The 15,611-nt window shown below is 40.3% G+C and overlaps 1 protein-coding gene across 9 annotated transcripts in view; it reads left to right on the top strand.

Moving 5' to 3' along the window:
- SORBS2 (sorbin and SH3 domain containing 2) overlaps positions 1 to 15,611 on the top strand; it is a 219,368-nt gene that overhangs the window by 182,513 nt on the left and 21,244 nt on the right. For 8 of the 9 annotated variants that reach the window (XM_029934742.1, XM_029934727.1, XM_029934736.1 and 5 more), the window contains 5 exons: positions 6,279 to 6,367; positions 7,718 to 7,764; positions 11,611 to 11,725; positions 11,810 to 11,938; positions 14,205 to 14,408. In XM_029934742.1, coding sequence (XP_029790602.1) covers positions 6,279 to 6,367; positions 7,718 to 7,764; positions 11,611 to 11,725; positions 11,810 to 11,938; positions 14,205 to 14,408 — 584 coding nt within the window. Of the gene's footprint in view, positions 1 to 1,307; positions 2,892 to 6,278; positions 6,368 to 7,717; positions 7,765 to 11,610; positions 11,726 to 11,809; positions 11,939 to 14,204; positions 14,409 to 15,611 lie in introns of all 9 variants that reach the window. The other variant, XM_029934697.1, reaches the window with a different exon arrangement.

Raw genomic sequence — 15,611 nt, 5'->3', positions numbered from 1 at the left:
GGATGACTGGACTCTGGACAGGTCGAAGTACTAGCTGTCTTCTGTGGCCTAGTAAACCTGGTCTACTATCTGGAAAGTTCAGAATGAGTGAGCCCCTTTTATGATACCTTTCATCCAATGAACAGAAATATGTTTATCAGATTCCACTCATTTATGCAAATGAATCTTTTAAAATAATAAGTAGGTCATGAAATACCATTGATTTACTATGCTTGGATACCACCCCAAAATTAAAAGGATTCTGATTAATTTAGATACTTGTTTGTACCCTAGGGAGTGTTAAGTCAGCTTCCTTTCCCAAATATTACATATCTGCTGGATGTGCTTACCTACTTTTGGATAGGTTTGGGTAAGGTTGTAAGAAAGGAACTATCAAGAGAGATATTTTCCTTCATCAGATTTCCTTCTGAGATGAAAACGTTCCATTGGATGTAATTTGGCCTCTCAATTATTAGTTAACTCAGTAGAGCGAAAGAAAAGATTTCCAAACAGATTCCAAATTGAGGCCAGTTTTAGCTATTATCAAACTGCAAATTATTTTATTTTAAAACAACCTCCTTGGGAAAAAAACTAAGATGCATTAATCCCTGATGAAAGTTTTATACTATATCCAGTTATTCTTATGAGAATCTGTCTCATAAAAGGTTGAAAGTAGAGCAACTAATGAGGTAAATTTGTATGTTTAAAGAGGCTGAACTATTTTTCTTGAAAAAATATTAGCAGCAGTAGCTCACAGCATCTTGAATTTGCAAGTTTGGAAAATACTTCGTCTTACTGCTTTTTCTATCTCATGCCCACGAAAAGTTTTTTAATACAGTTACGGGAGTGGTAACTAAATGCAAATTGATAAATTACTCTTTACCTCTCTACCATTATAAACCAAATGAGACTCAAATCCTATTCAGGTGATTAAATCTTGGCCTTAATTGTTAAACCTTTAGATTACATCAGGTCACGCTATTAGCTTCCAAGATACTATTGTGGTTGTGCATACCTCATTTGCAGAAAGATGTATGAACACAATACAAATAGGTATCGAAACTACACAAATTACTTTTTATACATGGTTTTGCGAACTCTAATATCTGCAAAGCTACATTCATTGAAAAAGTTATTACCCTGCTTTAGAATTAGCATTTTTTCTCTAAAGTTGAAGCTACATGTTTAACAATCCGTGTCTAGACTAAACCATGCTAACTGCTTTCCTTTTGCTATGCTATCTGATGCTAACTGACATGCTCTCCTCTTTGTGAACCTTTTAACTTCTCCAAATGTCTCTCTTCCACCACGCTGGCCTGGATTAAAAGGTGGGGATGATATGTGTCCGTCCCTTTACAGTTACTCAGGGCTCAACGGCAACCCCTCCAATGAGTTAGATTACTGTAATGCTTACAAGAGACAGCATTTGGATGTCCCTCGTGACTCCCAGAGGGCCATCACATTCAAGAATGGCTGGCAAATGGCCCGACAGAATGCAGAGGTCTGGAGCAGCACTGAAGAGACAGTTTCTCCCAAAATCAAATCCCGTAGTTGTGACGATCTCCTAAATGATGACTGCGACAGCTTCCCGGACCCAAAAGCCAAGTCAGAAAGCATGGGGTCTCTGCTATGTGAAGAGGATTCCAAGGACAGCTGCCCGGAGACCTGGGCGTCCCCCTACATGCAGGAGGGCCGCAGTAATGGCAGATCGAGGCTCCGGCACAGGGCAGCCCATGACGCCCCAGGGTTCCTAAAAATGTATAAGAAAATGCACCGCATTAACCGCAAGGATTTGATGAATTCAGAGGTGATTTGCTCCGTGAAGTCGAGAATAATGCAGTACGAGAAGGAACAGCAACACAAAGGCCTGCTCCACGGCTGGAGTCAGTCGTCCACGGAGGAAGTGCCCAGGGACATGGTCCCCACTCGCATTTCTGAATTTGAAAAGTTGATTCAAAAGTCAAAATCCATGCCAAATTTAGGAGATGATATGTTATCTCCTATAACCCTAGAACCTCAACAAAATGGTTTATGTCCCAAAAGGCGGTTTTCCATTGAGTCTCTGCTGGAAGAAGAAAATCAAGGTAGACATCCTTCTCATGTACAACGAAGCTACGAGGCTAAAGCCCTGGTGCCAATTCATATCGAAGTCACCAGTGATGAGCAACCGAGAACTCACATGGAGTTTTCCGACAGTGACCAAGACGGCGTTGTATCTGACCACAGTGATTACATCCACGTAGAAGGATCCTCCTTTTGCAGTGAGAGTGACTTTGATCACTTTTCTTTCACATCCTCTGAAAGTTTTTACGGATCCAGCCACCATCACCACCACCATCACCACCACCACCACCGGCACCTCATCAGCTCCTGCAAAGGCAGATGCCCAGCCTCCTACACTCGATTTACCACCATGCTGAAACACGAGAGAGCTAAGTACGAAAGTGCTGAGGAGCCCAGAAGGCAGGAAATGGACCCTGGCCTTTCTAAACTTGCATTTCTAGTCAGCCCTGTGCCTTTCCGGAGGAAAAAGAGTTCGACTCCCAAAAAGCAGACTGAAAAGGCGAAATGTAAAGCGTCTGTGTTTGAGGCTCTGGACTCTGCCCTTAAAGACATCTGTGACCAAATTAAAGCTGAAAAGAGAAGGGGAAGTTTGCCCGACAACAGTATCCTGCACCGTCTTATCAGTGAACTGCTGCCAGATATTCCCGAGAGGAACTCATCACTTAAAGCTCTAAAAAGGAGCCCCATGCACCAGCCTTTCCACTCACTGCCTCCAGATGGTGCTGTTCCTTGCCCCTTGTACCAGAACGAATGTGGGAGAATGCCTCACAGTGCCTCTTTCCAAGATGTGGACGCCACCACCACCAACTACCACCCCCCAGACCATGAGAGTGCACGGAGTCTCCAAGGTGGATGAGCTTTTCTTTCTTTCTCCTTGTGGTTCAGACACCCACCGTCCAACTCTTTCATGTTCCATCCCTACATCTCATCATTCCTAAGCTGTGAGACCACTTGGCGTCATTATGTGTTTTGAAGCAAATGCTTGTGGTGCGAACATGTCTTCCTGAATAGTCTCATTTGCCCATGTGACATTCGGACTTGATGTGTGGCTTAAAGTGATCACCAATTCACAAAAATTTACTCATTCAAAATCAAAAGGGAAAACCATCCTGTAGCTTAATGTTAGGGTTGAAACAACTTTCAACGAAACAACAAATTAAACATATTTTACCAATTTAAAAGGATCTCATCAAGGAAACTATGATTGAGTATCAGTATCCTTAAGAGACTGATGACTCTTGTTTGTCATAAAATGAATCAAAACTGATAACAAATAGCTTTTTCCTTGATTTTTATATTAACTTTATAGTCACTCACTCAATAAATAATTTGCTTATATTCAACATAAAGATACTACATCAAAACACTCAGGAAGCAAAACTGAAATATTTAATGTAGTAACCAATGGACAATGAAAAGAGAAAAGGATATGTTGAACAACTCTTAAAGGGCACATGGGATAAAATTTTTGTGAATATATCTTTAAGCTGTATAGACAAAAGTCTCATTTCCATCACTCAGTGTGTTCATTTTCTTTTCCTTTCCATTACTTTATTTTCTATTTCTGCTGAAACAATCTAATGCTGACATTTGAATTAGACCATTTAGGTTAAAAGTGACCCTCGACTCCATTTTCATAGATGGATTATCACCTGAAGTGGCAACACAAGGACCAATAACAGTTCAAAAGCAGAGGACATATTTTCGAGGTCTGTTAGGGGTTCTGATATTTTTATTAATTTTTATACAATTCCTTTTTTTTACTATTAAAGTACTAGCTGGAAAGAACATTCCTTGCTGGAATTTGGATTGTCAACAGTCTGCTATGCACTGGGCATTGCCAAGTGTGCTACACACACTATCTAATTAACACTGGCCCAAACCTAGGTGACAGGTACCATTATAAGCCCTGTTTTATAGGTGAGACCCAGGAAAGACAAGAGATTCGATCCAAATCATGTAGGGATTAGGTAAGAGAAAAAAGATGCAAACTCCTAGTAATTCAGAATTTGTAGTATACAATATAATCACTGTGGGCAAGAAAAGAAAGACAATGCAAATTTCATATTAATGTAATACATGTGACTCATTTGTTAGCTACCATTGCACAAATCTGCTTATTTTATTAGTATTTATCTTTGCTTTCATTTAGACCACACAACGGCTTCAAAAACAACAAATTAGAATTTTTAAATCAATGCCTATAATTTGAAATTTTCACTGATTGAGACATGTCATAATTTAAGTTTTTAATAAGTTAGCTACCATTTCCAGTTTTTCAATATTGGATTCCAGGTATTCAATTAAGTGGACCAATAATAATAATCACCTCTAAATTTTACGTACAGATAGAGTACATTATTGAAACATGATCTGAGAGGGCTTTGTTGCTTTTGAAAGGTATTTGTCTTTTAATAACATATCTACTCTCCCATTTTGTTTAGCCCAATTGAAAAGTAGTTTATATTCCACGTATTAGTAAAAGTAATTTACAACTTAATGATCAGCATGAGAGCTTTATGATCATAAAAGTATCAAAGAAAGGACACATAGTCCTCTCTCATGCTTGAAATAACTGATTAGGTTTTACCTGAAACCTGTGTGGCCACGTTACCTGACTAAATCTAAAGACTCTGGAATTCACAACTGATAGTTAGACATTTATCCTTATATGTCACGTAAATGGTATCCACCTGCTGTTAGGTAAACAATTCTTTCTTATAGTCAAAGTAGTCACAATCTGTAAGCAATGTCTTCTTTTTATTAATTAGCATTTTTAATTCCTTTATAGCTGGATTTATTTTATTTTTAATGCTTCTTGTTAAGCAATATAACTAAATTTATTAAAGGGAGAAGAGAAAGAATTTACTAATTTGACCCAGTTATACTGGTAAAATTCTATAACAGAGACTAGTGCAATGCTTTCAGCCTCTAGTTACATTTCCACATATACATGTGTAAAGTGTTAGTAACCATTAAGAGATACTTGTGATCATAAATGGGGTGTAATTATTTATACTGTGCTTTAAACTTTTTTTAATGTTTTATTTATTTTTGAGACAGAGAGAGACAGAGCATGAGCAGGGAGGGGCAGAGAGAGAGGGAGACAGAGTCAGAAGCAGGCTCCAGGCTCTGAGCTGCCAGCACAGAGCCTGACGCGGGGCTCGAACCCACGAATGTGAGATCGTGACCTGAGCCAAAGTCGGAGGCCCAACCGGCTGAGCCACCCAGGCGCCCCTATACTGTGCTTTAAGATGAACAAAAATAATTCAGTGTTTCACAATAGTCTGGCAACCAATAGGACACTTCCTATTCAGAGAATTTTTATCCCTTTGTTTCTTAGAGTAAGTATATACTTTCTGATAAGGCAGTTGAACAAAATGGAAGGCAAAAGAGAAAGGCCTTTTAAGCCTTGGGATGACATCTTAAGACTTAATAAGTATTTAACAACAGGGTAGGGGGGACGGGGGACCGAGTGTGTAGGGATGGGGGTGGGGAATGGACTCAACCACAGTTCTGCCATCATCATGCTTTATTTTTCTTTTTTGTCACTACATTCTTAAGTTGTTCCGTGAGATGTCTTAGTTTTTGTTAATCATTGCTTTTTCTAATTCTCCATCTTCTATAGGCCCAATAAAAGTAATTATAAGTTTATTGATTTTGAGTAAGAGAGAGTGTGTGCATGAGCAGTGGAGGGGCAGAGAGAGAGAGAGAGAGAGAGAGAGAGAGAGAGAGAGAGAGAGAGTCCCAAACAGACTCCATGCTGTCATCACAGAGCCCAACTCGAGGCTCAAACCCACAAACTTTGAGATCATGACCTGAGCTGAGATGGAGTTGGATGCTCAACCAGCTGAGCCACCCAGGCACCCCCTGCCCGTAAAAGTAATTACACATTGGAGGCAAAAGGAATAGAAAGCATTAAATCTCTGTGATGAGAAAAATCCCTGTGAGTATCAATTGTCTACACTGGGTGCTGCAGCATAATTATATCAGATGTGTACCAATTACATGTGTGATTATAACCCTTCTGCAAACTCCGATATTCTTCCCTTTTGAGATGCTCTGGTTTGGTGTCTTCTATCGCAACTTTATAATTTATCTATGAGTTTTATACCCATGTCTTCCATTGTGGTGTCTCTCTAAATCCAAAGGACAGTTGCCACCAGGGAAAATGGCCAAAAAAAATCAGCTTTTAATTTTGTGGACACTCACTCTGACCCTGTCCTTTCCCACAGACCATGAGTTGCCTAGAAGTTACTCATCCACTATGACTGACCTGGGGCGAAGTGCATCGAGGGAAAGAAGAGGAACTCCAGAAAAAGAGGTGGTCTGTTTAATAGCACTGAAGTCTTTTTTTCACAGCATATCTGATAAAGCATTTGTCAGCCAGAGTTTTTTCCAAAACCAGTAAAGAACCCAGATCAAGAATATAAAAATGACAGGAGAAAAACTAGAAACAGCTTCCCCGGAGGCCAAGCAAAGGATTCGAGGCAGCCCGCACCCCGACCCCAGCTGTAGACCTCCCCCAGCTGCAGTCCGTTTCGGCAGGGAGGCCTCTCTGAGTCTTGACCAGACACCCATGAATGAACAACTGTGTGAGAGTGTTGAGTGGGGCTGCCCCGTGGAAGAAGACTTCCCAGTACAAACTTCCCCACTGATGTAGGGGACAGCTCTAGGTCACCTGTATTGCAAATCAATACAAATTCGACATAATTTTTGCTGGCCTGCTTTTGCTGGAAGCCATCTTTGGAAGATCACTGCTCCTAGGAACCACCTGCCAACTAGCTCTTTGTGCATGGCCCCGAGCCAAAGCTGGGGCTCTGGTTCATGCTATCTTGGAACTGTGAAGGTTTGACAGTGACTGAAGAGTGGTCTGGGACTGGCAGCCACTCCAGGAGAATCACTATAGGTTGTCTCCTCTAGCCCAGTACCCGTGGGACCCCTGAAGAAGTCAGGCATGTCCCAGGCTGCCTAAAGTTCACAGAATCACAAAGAGGGAGAGTGGGGTGAGGAGATAACTGGGAAGTACAAAAGGAAGAGCTGGAGTGGCTAGTTAGGGGGTGCAGGGTGATGAAGGTGAGTGTGTGTCACATCTCATCATGACCAAAAGGTGAATGGCTGATTTACCGTGTTGCTAAAGAATTCCTGAACCCTCCAGGGAATGCAAGGTGACCAAGCCTATACTTTGGGCCACAAACTAGCTTCCCAATGAGAATTGGGTTAATACTTCTTTGCTACGATGTTAATAATTGTTTAGTAAAAGGGATGATGGCTTCCTTTATGACTTTTTCCTTTTTTTATTATGATTCCAAAGGAGTTGTGTTAATATATAAGACACAGAGCAACTGATCCTCTGCAACCGTCCCAGGAAAAAGCCAGAATTATCCCTAAGACAGAACTCTCTGGAATTGTATTCCCCTATTACTGTGTTCATCTGCCTTAGTTCCTAGGAGGAAATATGATATTCAGTAATTACAGTGAGCAAGCCCTCTATTAACACTCCTGTTACAGCTCAAATACCGAAATGAAGAACTAACTGTTGCGTAGAGGGTTTACATTATATATGTTTAATCACTAATTGTGCTTTCATTTCCCTTTAAGTCACATGAAATTGCTTTCTTGTCAAATAAATCCAAATTTTAAGTTAGCACTAATTGTTTACTTTCCCTTTCAGAAATTGCCTGCAAAAGCTGTTTACGATTTTAAAGCTCAGACATCTAAGTAAGTAAGATGAGAATTCATTGTACAACTCAAGTTGGTTTAAATACTTTGGTAATACTTTAAGAGGTAAATATTGTAATGGGATGTATTACAAATAAGGTCTAAGTCCCAGTTCACCCAATTCAGCAGTCAACTGTAACCAATGGTGCCTTCACAATTAATTGTGATAAGGCTAATTTTATTTTCATTTGGAATTTACTTGAGAAGCTTTGGGTTTCAAGTGATACTAAACATGTTAGAGCACCATGAGCTCAAAAGGACAGGGAAAATAAGACGGAACTAAGAATCTTTTTTTCTAGAGGTTTTGTGTCAAGAATAACCTAAAAACACAGTGTTGGGGAGTAACTCACACTAACTGAGAGAATTTGATAACATTTATTTATCCAGTTACATCCAGGATAGTTTGTGTGGTTGAAGGGTAGTACTGTGTACAAAGATTCTTATAGTAAATTCTCTATGTCTTAACACTCAAAACTTGGAGATCGTGAGCAAAATTATCTCCTGTGGTCATTTCTTTTCTTTTCTTTTCTTTTCTTTTTTTTCAAGAGAGAGAGAAAGGTGGGAGCAGGGGAGGGGGGGAGGAAGAGAGAGAGAGAGTGAGACAGAGAGAGATTGAATTGAGAATCCCAAGCAGTCTCCACACTCAGTGCTGACACCAAAGTAGGGAGATCATGACCTGAGCTGAAATCAAGAGTTGGACACCTAATGGACTGAGGCACTCAGGCGTCCCTCTCCTGCAGTCTCTTGATGTTAGTGTTTTCATACTCCTTTGCTACAGTATTTTTTTTTACCCTTTGTCCTTAGAAACTTGTTTATCAGATGAGCATGTGGTTAAGAAAGGCTGGTCCTAAGCACATAGGAGGTCTAAATAGGAGGAAGTCTTCTAGATCTGTCATGGTCCATGTGTACAGACCTTATTTAAGAAACTTTGGTCCCCATTAGAATTGAAGATATTGAAATCATTGTATATTGGCATTACATTATCCTTTGTTGTTTATTTTTTTAATTTAAAAAAAATTTTTAAATGTTTTATTTATTTTTGAGAGAGAGAGAGGGAGAGAGAGCATGAACAGGGGAGGGTCAGAGATAGAGGGAGATATAGAATCTGAAGCAGGTTCCAGGCTCTGAGCTAGCTCTCAGCACAGAGCCTGATGCGGGGCTCAAACCCACAAACTGCGAGATCATGACCTGAGCCAAAGTCAGATGCTCAACCGACTGAGCCACCCAGGCGCCCCTATCCTTTGTTGTTTAGACTGAACATATATAATAACAAAATACTTCATTCATAAAAATACACATTATATTAATAGTTCTAGAAACTGTCTCTGACATAAGACATATAAAAAGATAAAATCACACAGAATTTGGTAAGGCTGCTGAGATGAAGAATGACCTAAATAGGAAAACGCTATTAGAAATTTAGATGTCAGGGCACCCAAGTGGCTCAGTCGGTTAAGTGTCTGACTCTTGGTTTCCGCTCAGGTCATGATCTCACAGTTCGTAAGTTCGAGCCCTGCATTGGGTTGCAAGCACAGAGCCCACTTGGAATTTCTCTCGCCTCTTTCTCTTCCCCTCCTCAGCTCACTCCCTCTCTCTCCTCTCTCTCTCTCGCGCCCTCAAAGTAAATATATAAATAAACATTTTTAAAAATTAAAAAAAAGAAATTAAGATGTCAAATATGGCTTAAATCTGGTATTTAAAAAAATCCTGAAGAAAAACTTACATCTTTACTCTTTTTGATGAGATAAGTAACATCTGCTTCATTTCTACTGCCTTCTCGTCCTCGTTACTGCTCTGTGGATCGGGTGCGGCAGTGTGCATGATGCATGCCGATTTTATAAAAGAATGATACAGAACATGTAAATTTCATTTCCTCTTTGTGACAAGCAGTCGAAAGCTTTTTTAAATGTAAGAACCCCTGAGGAATGACAGGGCATATGATACTGGAAAGGCATCTCCCCCGGGGCCACAGCTTTTTGAGAAGGCTCAATAAAAACCAAGCTGTGAGAGAAAAGTGACGTGCAATGCAGAGGAAAAGTGTCAGGGTGCTGATTGTGTCGCTGGATTTTGTTTGCTCCAATTGCCAAGCCTCACACCATCCTCCAAGGCCGTGTCCTCCTGTGAAAGCTCTTCATCAGCGAACATTCCAGGCTTGCAAATGGCTCTCTGAAGGGTTATCTGCACCACCCCCACCTTTCACAAAAATCTTACTAGGCCAACGCAATCTGACTGTGTCAACCTTCAGAGAAGTCAATTCAATGACCACCCATGGAAGCCATCCCGTAATTTTACTAAAAAGAAAAATGTTTCCCACATACCATAAATACATTTATCTGCCCACAGCTCAGCTGTATACCTCTCATTCTGCTCTCAGGAGAAGTAAAGAGTGCAGTTAACCTATTGGACACAAAAATCAAGATTCTGGACGACTCGTGCAGCTTTAAAAGGCTCACACACCCAGAGGCACCACTGTTAGCAAAGGCCCAGCCACATTTTTATGTGTTTTTAATTAATAGCTAGATGTGAGTGCTTTTTTTTGTGCCTAACATCTTACAAACCAGAGACAGACATATCTGCTTTAAATAAATACCTGTTTTAAAAGCTATTTGTCTTTACCTAATGCAAAAAAGTTTAATTTTTTAAGAATTCAGCTACCGATTCAGCTCAGCAACTCACCAAACATAATGTCTCAATTGTTAAATAGGAAAAAGAGATAAAATGTCATTTCCAAAGGTTGTCAGTGGCCACTTTTCAAAAGGGTTCAGGGAGGGAGAAAGCAAGCTGACCATAACATGACTCAGAAATACTGGGTCTGTAAAAAAATTTTTTTTAATTCAAAAAAAGGGGGGTGCGCTGGGTGGCTCAGTCGGTTAAGCATCTGGCTTTGGCTCAGGTCATGATCTCACAGTTTGTGGGTTCGAGCCCTGCAAGGGGCTCTGTGCTGACAGCTCAGAGCCTGGAGCTTGCTTCAGATTCTGTGTCTCCCTCTCTCTCTGACCCTCCCCTGCTTGCACTCTCTCTCTGTCTCTCAAAAATTTTTAAAAAGCATTTTTTTTAATTAAAAGAAAAAAGAAATTCTGGGTCTGAGATGAAAGGGACACAGTTTTGAAAACTGCTAAGTGAGATTTCTGTCCTTTATCTAAAAGGCTTAAAATGTTTAAATATAAGCCTTTAAAAATAGAAAAGATTTCTTTTCATATTTAAAAGGAAAAGTTTTCTCTGAGTGACGTTTTTTTGAAAAAAGCGAGGCTTCCTAGTCTGATTTCCAGAAACAAAACATGCCTGGTACTAATAAAGCTGTTGGACGGTAAAACATTAAATTCTGTTTTGTTTTGTTTAACATTTAATATTTTTGTTTTGTTTAAATATTTTTTTAGCACTTCTGTGCTAAAGCTAACTATGTATTTTCCCTGTTGTAAGCTTTAGCACGTGGAAAGGAGACAGAAAGAAAGAGAAGTTAAGGTTCTAGCTAACAATCTCACTAGCTTCAGGACAAACAAAATCACAGCAGAAGGAATCTATCATTACGCCAAGCTTACCAACGCCTCCACTAGAAACTCATGATTACAAGGCAGTAGCCCGTCCCTGTCTTTCCATTTGATATCAATTTGCTGGTGACTTATATCAAATGTGAGGTTTCTACTTGTTCTTTTCTTGAAATCGCTTTTAAAGTTGTATGTGAATGCTAAAAGTTTGCAAGGAAAATCCTTAAGTCACTGGGCTTGACAGATTATTTCGTATTGAAAGTATATTTCTCAGCCAAATACAGATTGAGTGAGAGTGTTGGTCTTAAGAATAATCGCTATACATCAGGGGGAAAAACACACTGAAACATGTCTCTTCCAGGGAGCTGTCGTTTAAGAAAGGAGATACTGTCTACATCCTCAGGAAAATCGATCAAAATTGGTATGAGGGAGAGCACCACGGGAGAGTGGGCATTTTTCCCATCTCATACGTGGAGGTAAGTCGTCCCCCTTCCCTCTCCCATGGCTGTTATTTCCAAAGTTGCCACAGGTCAAGATTAAGTAACTTTTCTCCTCCATAGAAACTCACACCTCCTGAGAAAGCACAGCCGGCGAGACCGCCGCCCCCAGCCCAGCCTGGAGAAATCGGAGAAGCTACAGCCAAATATAATTTCAGTGCTGACACAAATGTGGAGCTATCGCTGAGAAAGGTACCTGGCCGTCATATGCAACAGTGCTTTTGAAAGGCTGTGTGTTTTCAAAACTAAAATGGGTTATCTTTTTCCTTAGACATTTTTGTGTTTCCCCTTGTGCTACAAAGGACTCTGTGAGGCCACCCTGAGGCGTGGTCACCTACCGCTCAGCTCCGTGTCCTTCCAAAAGAGGTCCCCTGGGGGATGCAAAGCTTCTCAGAGAGACTTTCCCTCCAGGCTTAGCTGGCAGGTTCCACATCTTCTCCGAGGGGCGCCTCAGGCTGACTACCCAGGAGCTCTACATGTGGAAACATCAAAAGGAAAAGCACTTTCATACACTTCAAAATATTTTTGTCCTGCTGTCTTATTATTCAAATAAAAAAAAAAAATAGGTGTTCCGACATCTACTTTTACCTTGGAATCCAGGAATGGTTCTAACATAATGAAAGTACTTCTCGCCACAGAGCCTTTCTGAGGAGCCATTTGCACAGGGGTGTTCCCTTGATCAGCCTTCTCTAGGCCTCATGACTGACCCAAATTTCACTAGCAACCGACCCACTTCTAGTATCTTAATAATTTCAAAAAGAACTCTTTTATTAATTTCTTAATGTTTATTTATTTATTTATTTAGAGAGAGAGTGAGCATGGGGGGGAGAGGTAGAGAGAGAGGAAGAGAGAGAATCCCAAGCAGGCTCCATGTTGACAGAGCCCTATGTGGGGCTCGAACTCACAAACTGTGAGATCACGACCTGAGCCGAAACCAAGAACTGGATGCTTAACTGACTGAACCACCCAGGTGCCCCCAGAAAGAACTCTTTTTAATTTGTTTCTGTACAAAAAGATCAAATGAACTCTTTTCATGGTTTCCTAAACCATCACATTCATTAGTTGAGGTGACCCCATGTCTGCACAGAGCACAGGCTAGAGAGTCACAGGCAGCATGGTTCTGGAACCTCTTCCTCTACTGGGGAAGCCCTTAGCCAGGAGCAAGGAAGGGAAACAGCACTGTTCTTGTACTGGCAGAACCTCATCCCGCTCTCCCTTCTCTGCCCCGGTTCTGCATCATGAACCGATTGTCCTGTCCACCCTCCCAGCGGCCACACAGCAGTCCGCGACCTTCCGCAGACGTTTCATACTGTAAGAGAAGCTTCTGCTGATGCGATGTAGCTCGAGCCACAGCCTGGCAGCGGTGGACTGCTGAGAACATCATTAGGGGGATTTACTCTTCTTCAGTTATGTTCTGTGCAGTGGTGGGTGGAACGGGTTCGATAAAAAGCATTTTGACAAAAGGAAAACTTTCACCCTGAGAACCCCCTGAAGAAGGACCCCCGGCTGCACTGAAGTTTGGGTTGTGTGCCGCTCCGGTGCGCCAGCATCTGCCCAAACTTCCGTATCACGTGCTGGATGCAACAGCGGAGTTTTTGCCTTTTAACCGAGTTTTGCCAACTTGTTTCTGGGCCATGTGTGGTTTTGAGCTAAAATGTAAACTAGGTTTTGTGGGCATCGTTATGATCACTGTAGGTATCAAGAATAGTGATTGTAGAACTTTCTGTTCTTGCTAAAGCCAGGGGCTCTGTAAGAATGTGCGATGGCCGCTGTGGCATGGCCACCAGCCAATCAGAATGGATAGCGAGTGGGGTTACACTATCTTGAGGCAGACCAGGTGGGTGTCCGCCCTGGCCACACCCACGAATTATCTAGGGTACATTCTTTGATCCATCCTGCTAGCCTTACTCTTTGCTCCTACTTACCACATGTAGATCAAGGAAGAAAAACAGAATCCCATTCAACTTCCTCCCTTCCGGAGCTTGACTTCTGTACTCCATTTCAGACACACAATCACAGTGGGCTGCGTTGCACTGTTTTGAAGCTCTTCCTACAAAAGGTCATGCCCCTGAATCCTGTCAATGATAGGATAACACTACTGTCATTGAGGTTTTCCCTGTTAAACTACTTTGCTTCTTAATGTAACTTACACAAGTCATTTCACATGGTAGCAGTGTGAACATGTATAAGCCCATTCCCATAAACCAAGCACCCTCAGGGAGAGTCTAATGTAATCGATGAATGATTAAATTGCATCTATATTGATAATCTGTAATTCGGGAGTGAGCTCAGAGACTTTGTTTCTATTTTCCTGACAAAAACAAACAACAACAGTAAAAAATGGAGATACCAAACTTTCCCAGATGGAAAACTACTGTTTATTAGAAAATATTGACAATTACATTTTTTATGTTCTTGCATCTCTACTTATAATGCATTTTCCTAATATTCATTACAGGGAGATAGAGTTATTCTTCTCAAAAGAGTTGATCAAAACTGGTATGAAGGTAAAATTCCAGGAACCAGCAGACAAGGCATCTTCCCTGTTTCCTATGTAGAAGTTGTCAAGAAGAATACAACCAAAGGTGCTGAGGACTACCCTGACCCTCCGATCCCCCACAGCTATTCTAGTGATAGAATCCACAGCTTAAGTTCAAATAAGGTAAGAAGACATTCTAGCATATTGGTGCCCTGTGCGAGCTTGATGTACAATCATCAATATGTGACGTTAGGCTCAGACTAAAACATCAGACCTATTGCAAAGCACAAAATGTGTATGTTATGTTTCTAAGTGTGCGTGCCATGTCAAGCCAATATAATTTAATTTTTCTGAGGGGTGCTAGCACAAAGATTTAATGCTTTGTTTTGATAATTTTATTTTCCAATTAAAAGACTGAAAGAGAAAACATTAGCATCATAAAATCCTATATGACATACATCTGTATATATATATCTGCTATTTTAAACTCATTTTTTTTCTGAAGCTTGATTTCATTTTTATATATGCATATTTTACATGGGTTATATATAGGTATAAATAGTATATATAAGGATAGAATGTATTGGTAGGTAGATATATAGAACCCAAAGTGGTTTATTTCAACAATATATGGTGGCAAAATTCTGTAAAAGTCTTAGGGTATTTTAATATAAAAAGAGAAGGAGTAAAAATTTTTAATTAAGGTCTGTAAGTCAGTTTATTAGTTTGAATGAAAATGTCATTGGTTCTTAGGAGCCCTCAAGTTTATTTTATTGGTTTAGGATGATTTTCTGTCAGATCTCACTTGAACTGGTAGCTAATTACCTTTCTCAATATTTAGTTTAAAGGGGGCTTTGCTTCCTGAACTGGTTAATTAGAAAAGACTATTCTACTTTCTTTACTCACAGTGTGAAGTTTTTCTTAATTTTCTATTGAATTATAATATGAGTTATAATGTATATATGAGTATATAATATGTGAGTACTTCCCAACATTTTAAACATTTTGTTTCTCATAACTTATTAAAAATTTTAATTGAGATCAAGGCTGGGACATGGGAAAATACGCCATTTAGCACTAGCGAAAGAGCATCAACATCACAAACATGAAGTCATTTCATGTCCCAGTGCAATAAGCATCCCCAAGCTACTCCTTGAAAATGAGTCTAGAAGGACTTTGCCTATGTGAGTGATCCAACAATCTACTCTCTCAAGAGAAGCATTTTATTTTCAAAGGATATTTCATTTATTCTACTCTTCTTTGAAGACTGGGTTTCCATTGCAGGGTAATTGCTCTGAATCCCTTATCATTGGCTAATATAACAATTTGGTAACACTGGATAACGGAATAGTAATGAGATTTTGTCTGATTGATTATAAAGTTTTT

Source organism: Suricata suricatta, chromosome 1 (genome assembly GCF_006229205.1).
Source record: "Suricata suricatta isolate VVHF042 chromosome 1, meerkat_22Aug2017_6uvM2_HiC, whole genome shotgun sequence".
Classification (NCBI taxonomy): domain Eukaryota; kingdom Metazoa; phylum Chordata; class Mammalia; order Carnivora; family Herpestidae; genus Suricata; species Suricata suricatta.
Note: the sequence above shows the minus strand (reverse complement) of the source record. Positions and strands in the feature narration are given on the sequence as shown.